Here is a 10,714-nt window from a genome sequence, read left to right as displayed (position 1 = left end):
TTACGCCAAATACACAAACACAGGTGCGCTGCGCATCCATTCAAATGAACTGAAAAATATCACAGATCGCTTGACGAAGAATGATTTACTCGCAATGTAGAGGGTTGGTGGTTTCCAGGTGGTTATTTAATGGACCACATTAAAAGACTCCATCCTATGTTTAAAAGAGACAGCTTAAACCAGCCTCCAAGCCAGACTTAGCTGGTCTTTAGTTGATATACTGTAGCTGGGGTCTACAGAAGTGTCCAAAAACTCTTTAAATCCAGCAAACCAGAAACAACTTTTTTTTTTGCCTGTTTTACAGCCTGCGTGGCAAAATCTGTGTCTGATCATAAAGAAAAGTATTTGCACACTATTATTAAAAAAAAAGGTCATTTACATTTGTCGCAAAAATTGAATGGTAAGGGTTCCATTTGTTAACATAAGTTAACTATTAGTTAACTAACAATTACAAATACCACTAAAGCATATATAGTAACAATTTAGATTAGAAGAGTTTTCCCTCAATGAACTCCTAATTTGCTGCTTTTTGATAGAAAGTAAGGTAGTTGTTGTAGTACTCATGTTTAGGTATTGGGTGGGGTTATGGGATCTAGAATATGGTCATGCATTAATATGCTTTGTAAGTAATAATAAACAGCCAATATGCCGGTAAATATGAATATAATAATAATTAATGAATAAACTGCTAATAAACAACTGGTTAATAGTGAACAGGTTCCCTAATCTAAAGAGTTACCACATTTATTAATATTAAAGTTACTTTTAGCATTTACCAAGACATCATTAAAATCATCAAAAATAAATGTTGTTAATATTATTTAATGGACATGAGCTAATGAAATAAATAACATTAACAAAGATTACTAACAAATGTATTGCTCATTGTCAGTTAATGCATTAACTAACGTTAACTTCAAGGACCATATTGAAAAGTGTTACTAGTTTAATACTTTGGGTAAGGAGTTTGAAATCCTTTTACTTCATTATGAGCAATAATAATAGTGATGCTTGCCTTAGATGCTTTGCTTTGAAAACACAAAAACTGGTTCAACTATGTCTGAGAACTTAGATAAGCAATTGAGCACAGAGCAGCTGAGTGTGGGAATATGAGTAAGAAGAAAGGAATCTGGAGCTTGTAATGACGAATGATGTGGAGTCAGCTCTACAGAAATCACTTCAGGACACATCACAGAAAAAATACTAACATATACATGCCGTGCAACGGTTCACCGTTCACATCTTGGGTCTATAAAACAGTTACACAAACCAAATGACAAATATAGTGTATAAACGATCATTGCCAAAAGGGTCCCAGTGAATCTCAGTGAGAAAGAGAAGGGGAGGAGCATTACAATCTCCAAGCAGACGTTAGTAGCCCACACTCGTCCTATTACAGCACACCGTCCAGCTGTGCCAGAGTCCACATCTGCTGATCCCCAGAGCGCGAGTGTGAAACGATTGAAAGACTGTACATGGCTCAATATTTTGAAATTAAAAGCATAACTCAATCCCAATCGATCATTACCTGCACATATGACCAAATGTGTCACTTCTACTTACTGTACATGTGTTACTTTACGGTACGTTTGAGCATTACATTTTTCATTTGTTTTATTGTTACAAGATTTTCTCTTTGGCCACGGCCCATGGATGGAATAACTTTATGGTTCGTTGCCAGCAGTAATTTAGCACAAGTAGTGTCTGCAACTATTTTCCACCAGCTTTTAATATTTTGTTTTATATCTGTGGCTGTGTGATTGGAAACACATGGAGAAAAAGAAAATGCCAGGTAATTCCATTACTTTACAATGTTTCAGGGAGTCGTTTTGATCCAAACGTTCAAACAAACACAATTGATTATGAATATATGTAAAACTGATGATGTAATACGACGCACATGTATGGGTCTGTATGTATGGGTGTGTTGTGTGACTGCGTGTGCTACTCAACAGCACATAAAATTACTTCTCAGAATGCCAAAGTACTGAATGCCAAATTCGCAAACCCAACTGAAAATGCCATCTGTGAAGGTTTTCTAAAAGCTTAATAGCAAATTTTCCGCTTTGGAGAAAGTGAATATGGGCGTCTCTGCAATTTCAAATGGCTGTCTGAAAGTGTTAGTAGAGGGACCTGGCAGAGCCAATTTCATCTCAGCGGTGTAGACAGTGTATATGTTCACTGGAAATATGACTGTTTTGAAGCAGGACTTCTGCCCTGGCCAAAGTGCTGTCTGTTCATTTGATTTGGAACCCATTACCTCTTCTGTTGTACTATAATGACACCTATTTGGTCCTGTTAGGTAAAGAACATTTCAAAATAATATACACACACTACATGGAGGTAAACCACAGAATTTTAAAAGGAATTTTCCACAGACATCCCTTGGAATTGGACTACAATGAGGTCATGCGCTGGCTATCCCATTCACAGCGGCATCCAGGACATCAAGGTCAGGTGGACATGTCTGAAACAAATTGGGTTTCTTTCTAGAAAAGCAGGGGAAATGCTCTAAGCTTCCGTGAGGTCTACTACAAGAACCTTTTCCAATGGGATTTCACACAACTGATTTTAGGAGGAGTTCGACACAAGAACCTGTTTCGCATTTGCTGAGTTGGACTGATGTCTCACCATCCAGAATAAACCGTGGTATGACTGTATGTGAGGGATTACTTTAGCATAGGGCTGATAAAGCAATAATGTTTCCTGGAAAAACATGATGCTATGCTGTTGCAAATTAAGTGTGCTGAACATTTCCAAACATCTGGGTTGGGAACTATGCTTAGATCCGTTCTGTGACGTGACATTGGTGGAGTCTCCCTAGAATCAAAGAATGACTCTTACCTTCCGACCAGCTTGACCGGGTAGTCCGGGTAGCCCTAATATCCCAGGGTCCCCCTAAAAAGGAGAACACTGAAAATTACTCCTGGTAAATTTGGCAGTGCTAACATATTCAGAGACACCACACATTGTAACTTAAGTCCAAAGTATACTTCAGTTTTTTTAAGTGCACGCTAGCGTATGCGTATAGTCGAACGTGCAACCTTTTCAAAGTATACTCCATTTGATTGCCTGCATGAACACAGGCGGTCATCACATGTGCTCTAGAAAGCTTCATCTTTATCCAGCATCTGCTCTATTTTCTCCAGAAGTTATGATTGATAAAGTTGCCGCTATCTCATAACCCTCTCACACAAGCGCTTGTCAATGCAGCCGTCTGTTATAATAGTCTCCGCTATTTTGTTGTTTTGTTGTTGTTCAGTCTCTTTTGTTTTGTTTTCTACTGTGAAAAAATGGCCCAGGCTAGTGTTGTCCAAAAATCTGATGATGTGCGTACAGTATGCACATACTATTCTGGTACACGTATATAGCGAAGTATATGCTACTTGTTTGCTGCTATGTTATTCTAATTTCTTCGCAAGTCATGTTTGATCTCGCAAGTCTATGTGAGATCTCGTCTCACTATGAAAATGATACTATAATTGGCAGGAGGATTATAATGTTAAAAGTCAGTTAAAACTGTGGTGGTCTCCACCATTTTAAAATCGGTTAAGATTTGAAAATAATCTAGTGTGTCCCAGGCCTTAAGGTAGGGGTGCAAAACTCAGTTCCTGGAGGGCCACAGCCCTAAACTCTACTTTCACAACTCTAATTAAACAGACCTGATCCAGCTAATCAAGTCCTTCAGGCTTATTAATCATGGTTTCCACAAAAATATTAAACAGCACAACTGAGCAAATCAGCATATTAAAATGGTTTCTGAAGGATCACGTGACACTGAAGACTGGAATAATGACTGAAAACTCAGCTTTGCCATCACAGGAATAAATGACATTTGAAAATAAATAAATAGATAAAAAACAGTTAATTTAAATAGTTTTTTAATATATTTCTTGTTTTTATTTTCAAGAATCAGTGTGTTGATTAATGCAAGAACTTGCATCATTTTAAGCATGAAAAAAAAGTTTGCTAGTGCACAATATACTTTATTCTATTTGTTTCCGTTCTTTATTCCATTATTCCATACTTTAAAACACATACCTTTATTCCATTTGGTGCTCTGCCAGGTGAGATTCCAGGGTCTCCCTTTTTTCCCTGTAACACACAGAAGACAAATAACTGATCCAAACTACCACTCATGGAAAAAATTAAAATATTAGAATGAGGTGTATTTACATTATACAAAGCTTTCATAAAAGTTAAGTGGAGTATACCAGCCTAAAAGGCTTTTAAATGAAAAGACTTTTCAAACAATATACAGTGACACACCACTCACTGTTGTTTTGAACCATGTATACATCGCACAGGAAATGAGGAGGTTACTGGGTAGTTATTGTGACCCCTGCTCTAAAATCCATTCCAAACAGAACACTGTAACAGAATTCCTCTCTTAATTTTTCTATATAGTCTCCATGGAGTAATGCAGGCTTGCAAAGGAAAGGAGTGTTGTTTACACAAGAGAGTGACACGTGTACGCTAGTGAGAATAAGTTTACACTAAGCCTCTGCAATGACACTGGGGTTCACACACTACATTCTTCTGCCTTTTCAGGCAATGGGATGAAGCCATGTGTTATGGTTATGATTCAAACACATGTACAAGTGCTAGCATATTTTGTCCTCCAATCAATCTAAGCAGTTAATCAGCTGTTTTTTGTTTGACAATGCTTCTGGCATTGTTTTTGCGGCTGTTTCACCAAAGTAATTATGTAAATCAGGTAAGAGTGCAAACATGCCCATAAATCTGTGCCGAATGCAATTTGCATGGCATAATCTTGTAGGTTTTGAGCTTGGTTGTGAAGAATTCACCAGGCTTGTACTTTGCAGTGAATGTACAACTTCACTCCAACACTGCAATTCAGACACCAAAATTGGCTCTTAAAAGCCAAAAGTGTGCTTGTCTACACCATGTGTCTCTGGATACATGCTAGTTATAATTCTTTTATCCATCATTTGATGGTTTACCGCTCAATGAATGACCAAATAATTGCTATTTGAATACATTTATAGAGAGAAACGACTGCTAGGAAGCCAACAACAAACATACTGCATTAATGTGTTAGTTTTGTGGGTCTGTCTCTCTCATTTTGCTCTTCCCTCTTTCTATTTGTCTCATCCTTGTCCCAACTGGCAGTATCAGTAAGTAATGGGAATTTTAAATTTGGACTCGCCTTCATATGGCAAAGAAAGATCGTTGCTCTCCTGGTCTATTGTATGACTTCCACAAGCAGCCAGATGTGGCAAAATGAACAACTGTGAAAAGTGTGAATGGAAATAAACAGGTCCAATGATGTCGTCAAACTCGTACTTCACCCATATTTCTTGCCAACGTTCATCAGATGTTCATAAACGTTCATGAGCTACTCATGTTTTATTGTTTCTCTTTTAATTTACAACAGCTAAACTTAGATGGCAGAGTTACTGGTTTTCTATTGGTCCCAAAGTAGTAGTGTTTTTGTATTGTAGTACTGTAGTCTACTGACATAGTCTACCTTGTGATATCATTGTTGTAAAAATACACAATCACCTATTAAAGTGATACTTAAAGTGCATATGGCTCATAATTAGAAGCCACTGAGTAGATCAAAGCTCATGCATATGTTTAATGATCCCCTTTGAGTTTGAGGAATTCACTAATAAGTTCAAGACTTGAATCTTACGGGCACGGGTTTTTGTTATGGTATGTCCAAACATACTGATCAATGTCATCACAAATTGCTTCGTAAAACAAAAAACAAATAAAACTAAATAAGAACAGACAAAAGTGGGGTTAACGCTTTATTTTGATTGTCCACTTTAGACATTCTACTAACAGTAAGTAACTTTGCAACTACATGTCAACTAGCAGTCATTAGAGTATTAGTAGACTGTCTGCTTAATATCTTCTAACACTTTATTTTGATGGGTCCACAACATAAAACATACTGACTATGAGACTATGTTTGCAAGTATATGTCAACTTACTCTACTAACCCTAAACCTAACCTAACAGTCTACTCTGAGAGTCAGTAGACATGTAGTTGCAAATTAATGCGAATTAGTTGACATGTAGTTGCAAAGTTACTTATAGTTAGTAGAATGTCTAAAGTGGACTATCAAAATAAAGCGTAACCAAAAGGGGCCTCACAGTTCCAGCAAACTAGTTTGTTAGCATCCACAAAAGCATTACAAATCTGTATTCAGTGGTACATACCTTGGGTCCGGGGGTCCCTGGGCGGCCTGGGTTTCCATGCGGACCAGGGGGACCCTACAAAACAACACAACACATGTTCACTTGTGTTTGTGCGCTGTCTCCTCCATAGTTAATGTGCAATCACTGCAGGAGACTTAAGCTGGGTCACAAGCCTTGAACCACAATATTGTTTTCTTTTCTTTTTTCCGAACAATAAAAGGCCAATAAAAAGACAAGAAAGGAAAGGAGAGGGGCATAAAAGATAATTAGATGTACAGAGAGAAAAAGAGTCAGTGAAATGAATACTCATGTACCAGACTGTTTTAGAAGCACATGACCATGACCAGTCCAATAGCTGCTATCAGGGTCCCAAATTAACACTCACAAAGTGCCAATGTGAGTAAAAATTGACTTTGGCAGGTAAAATGAGTAACTCCCCCAGTTATGAACAGCATCAAGATTTAAATCAAATTATAAAACGATCATTTATTCGAACCTCAGTGATGTAAGCGACATAAGTTAATTAAATCAAAGACAATCCGCCGATTAAAGAAAACATCTGTCAAAACTGATCCGTCTTCAAACAACTTTCCCCTTAGTGGAAATTTTATTGTCAGGCATTTTGGAAGCCTAAAAGTTTTTTTTTCTTCTATGTAGTGACACATTTTGCTCAAATTATTTCTCTCCCAAATCTCCATGGGTTTAAGTGAAAGGATAAATGAATTTATTATTTTTTAACAGATCAGGTAAAATTGCATATCTATGCCAGTACGTGTATAAACACGTAACTTGAAATTAAAGCAGTGATGAATCCACAGTGGCAGTCCCATCTGTAAATGCCTCATAAAACTATGTATTGTGCACTTAGGCACCTTTATAAATTTCAGACAGAAACTTGGAAAGAATGAGTGACGAAAAGAAAAAAAAAAATGTCAGGGCAATAAATAAAGACTTATAGTAGATCCCTTAATTCTTACAGTGGTTCAGGACCTCTCAGCCCCCCACCTTCAGCTCAAACCCTGGAAAACGTTTAGTCCTTTAGTCCCTTAAAGTCGCCAACACTGTCAGAATCTGAGGGAAGCAGCTTAGTCAAATTTAGGGAATGAAGCTATGTTAAAAAACCATACATTTTTCATTATTCTGGCCCTCATGGTAAGTACTGTACGTAAGTAGCATAGTTTGCCCAAGGCATGCATTCAGAAAATTGCCCTCCACTTAAAAAAGAAAGTGTTGTGTTTTAAAGGGTACTTCTGGCATATGCTTTTGGCATATACGATATGGACATGATTTTCTTCATTAGCTCACTTTTCCAGCAGCGACCAGGGGGCTTGAGTAGAGAGAGTGCAAGAAAGCTCTCTAGACACTGATTTATATGCTCTGTTGTTAGTAAAGCAGACAAAATGGAAGTGATCTTAAACAACAAACTGCAAAAGTCACAATCCAAATGGCCGTCACTTTAGATATGTGGCAACCGAAACTAAAGGCCACACTGATAGGGAACAAATACTGTGGCGGAATGATTTGGGCTTGATGATGTTTATTTGCACATGCTTTCTGCATTGTTTTAGCACCCGATTCACTCAAGAATTTATGCAAATCAGGTAAAAAAGCACTCATCCTAAGCATTCTTTATCTGAAGTAAGCTGTGAAGGATGCAGCAGACTGCCATCTGGCATATTTTAGAGGGACTGTACAGCATCACTCCACTGCTACGATGCAGAACATTTCATGTCTTTATATATACTGGTTATGCTGGTTATAACTCTTCTCTATTGTTTAATCATCATTTGATAGACTACTGCTGCCAAGATCACTAGAAAATGTACACAAACATCTCTCATAAATTAAATTTCTGGCACAGCCCTATTTCAGCACATTGAGCGGCTACTTAAATGGATCTCTGGTCAGTTTTTGTGCTGAAAAGACTACTCAACTGTTCGCCCTGTGTTTCATAATGTGTAAAATTACTGCAGCAAATACCTTGGGATCTTATTAGATACACTCTAAAAAATATTTAGGCCTAAATTAAAGTAATATTTCAATGGAAAATGTAAATTTGCTGAAAATGTACTTATTCTAAGGCCATCTGAGATGTAGATGAGTTTGTTTCCTCAGGAATGGAGTTGTGTACATTACTTGTGGATTATTGTGATGATTTTTATCAGCTGTTTAGATTATCAATAATTGCAAGGGCTCCATTGGTGTGCAAGTATTGTAATGCTGCAGTATAAATTTCTCCAAAGAAACAAACTCATCTACATCTTGGATGGCTTGAGGGTGAGTAAATTTCAGTAGATATTTTCATTTTTGTTTGAACTGCTTTAAATATTTATGTATTTGACTTCCATCCATTTGGATTACACAGTATTAACATGAAATTAATGTGATGATTATTTGTCCGTCATACATCAGTTAAACAGGTTAGAAACAGGTACACTCAAAAACGTCATGACAGTTTATTATTAACTATTTGCATACATTTGATTTTTTTTAAACAATCATATTTTCAAATTGCATTTATTCAAATTTGAATACATTAGAATCCGCATAAATTAGTTTAGAATCACTATAAATTTGTTCAGTGTGAAATCAATTAAATATATTCCATTACAAAATCCAGAACATGGTTATGGCTAGCTGTAGAACAGTGATGGGCAAACTTGGCCCTTCCAGGCCACTTTCCTGCAGAGATTTGATCCAACTCTGATATGACTCACCTGACTGTAGCCTTCTAGTAGTCTTGAAGACAGTGATTAGCTGGTTCAGGTGTGTTTGATTAGGGTTGGAGCTAAACTCTGAAGGAAAGTGGCCTGGAAGGGCCAAGTTTGCCCACCCCTGCTGTAGAACATGCAACATTCAATTAGTTAAAGTAAAAAAATTTGATTTATTGATTATAAATATTTAAACCTGGTTGTTGTACAGTTAAAACACATTTAGTTTATTAGTACTATTACAGAAATCTTACTTCTTTAATTTATGCATGACTGACAAATATGCATCACATTAAGTTTATTAGTTTGTAAAACTGTGTAATCCAAATGGATGGAAGTTTTACATGCAATTCAAAAATATTCATCTTAAATCTTTTTTGAATGATAGCTGACAACCATCAGGTAACTTATTCACACGTTAGAGCAAATAACAAGCAATGGTGAGATTCAAAGACTAAATGCCGAGAGCCAATGCTAAGCCTACTTGTTAAGGCAGCACTATTATTTATATATGATCCACCTGGGGTTAGCCATGAGCGGGGCTCTTATTCATCACCCTTCCTGCTGAGTACACACAAACTGGCCATATGGAGATACTTACAAGAAGCTCATGTACAGATTTCCACCTCATTTTTATGTTTGGTCAGGTTTTCCACATGTGGCCGTGGTTAGTAATCAGAGGAGAGTGAGAGGAGGGTATCAAGAAAGCCTATCAAGTTACATATTGGTTAATCTCTCCTGCTCACTTTCAGATCTCCAGCAGGCACTCGTGTGGGCAGACGCGCGCGGTGGTTGTCACTTTCCGCCTCATATATATGAGAATGGCTGACTTATGGCAGGGTTCCCTGACCTGGCTCAAAGGAGGCCTCTGCTAATGTTTACCAGTGCATTTGAGGGAATATCTTTCTGGCCTGGCCCCTTGACCAAGATAAATTACGTTTAAAAGTGAACTTTTTAGTTTTGGCATTGTAAATTGTACATCGGATAATTTTACTATGTTGGTACAGTACGTCCAACACTCTTGTCTGTCATCTATGAGGCTTTGATTCACACCAGACAACCCTGACAGACCACATGACCCAGCACATGGTGACACAGAAGGGAATGGTTTACAGTTCTGTGCAGTTGTGAGAGACCTGAGGGATGAATTACTACATAAACACTACCATATTTGGTGTAGTCACTAAAAAAAAAAAAAGGAAACTGTCGGAAATTGCTTTTTTGTATTCAAAAACAATTATTAGACAAAATGTCCATGTGGCCATAAGGAAATGACATTGCATCAGGAACAAAAAAAAAAAAACTATCCCAACTGAGCTTTAAAAAGAAGCTAACACAGAAATGGGAAAGTGATTCACATTTACTACTATTCAACGAAATCCAGTTGTTTCAATCGGAATCCATGCATTCAAAATTTAGTGTAAGTGCAAAAGATTTTCACACGTAGGTTTTGCAACAGGTTCAAGATGGCCACATGAATTTGCCACATTGAGCAACAGAAAACTTCTTGGTTTGAAACTGACTTTTGCGTGAGCTGTGCTTTTGACTATAGCAGTGGTTCTCAAACTTTTTTGGTTGCGCCCCCCTTTAAACCTATAAAAACATCTGGCGGTATAGACACAGTGAGTGAAGCCGAGAGCAAGATATGCCTCGTCATATTTTCTGCATTTAGCTTTTAAATGACCAGCACCTGCCTGGGTCTGTGCGACTTCATCTATGGCTTTTCTCTTCCCTTTCACAAACCGATCCATCTCCCATTCTGAATTACATCCTTTGGCTGTTTACTGTTTTATTTATTTTCTTTTTCTGCTGATGACTCGCGCCCGCCCCAC

The 10,714-nt window shown here is 37.5% G+C and overlaps 1 protein-coding gene across 1 annotated transcript in view; it reads right to left on the bottom strand.

The window, feature by feature from the left end:
• Positions 1–10,714, bottom strand: part of LOC107699687 (collagen alpha-1(XXVII) chain B-like) — a 79,455-nt gene that overhangs the window by 45,302 nt on the left and 23,439 nt on the right. The window contains exons 5-7 of the mRNA XM_016501022.1: positions 6,193–6,246; positions 4,042–4,095; positions 2,845–2,898 (exon numbers count right to left, since the gene is read on the bottom strand). Of these exons, the coding sequence (XP_016356508.1) occupies positions 2,845–2,898; positions 4,042–4,095; positions 6,193–6,246 (162 nt within the window). The remainder of the gene's footprint in view (positions 1–2,844; positions 2,899–4,041; positions 4,096–6,192; positions 6,247–10,714) is intronic.

Source organism: Sinocyclocheilus anshuiensis, unplaced genomic scaffold (assembly GCF_001515605.1).
Source record: "Sinocyclocheilus anshuiensis isolate Anshui unplaced genomic scaffold, SAMN03320099.WGS_v1.1 scaffold278, whole genome shotgun sequence".
Taxonomy (NCBI): Eukaryota; Metazoa; Chordata; class Actinopteri; order Cypriniformes; family Cyprinidae; genus Sinocyclocheilus; species Sinocyclocheilus anshuiensis.
This window is presented reverse-complemented; position numbering and strand designations above follow the sequence as displayed.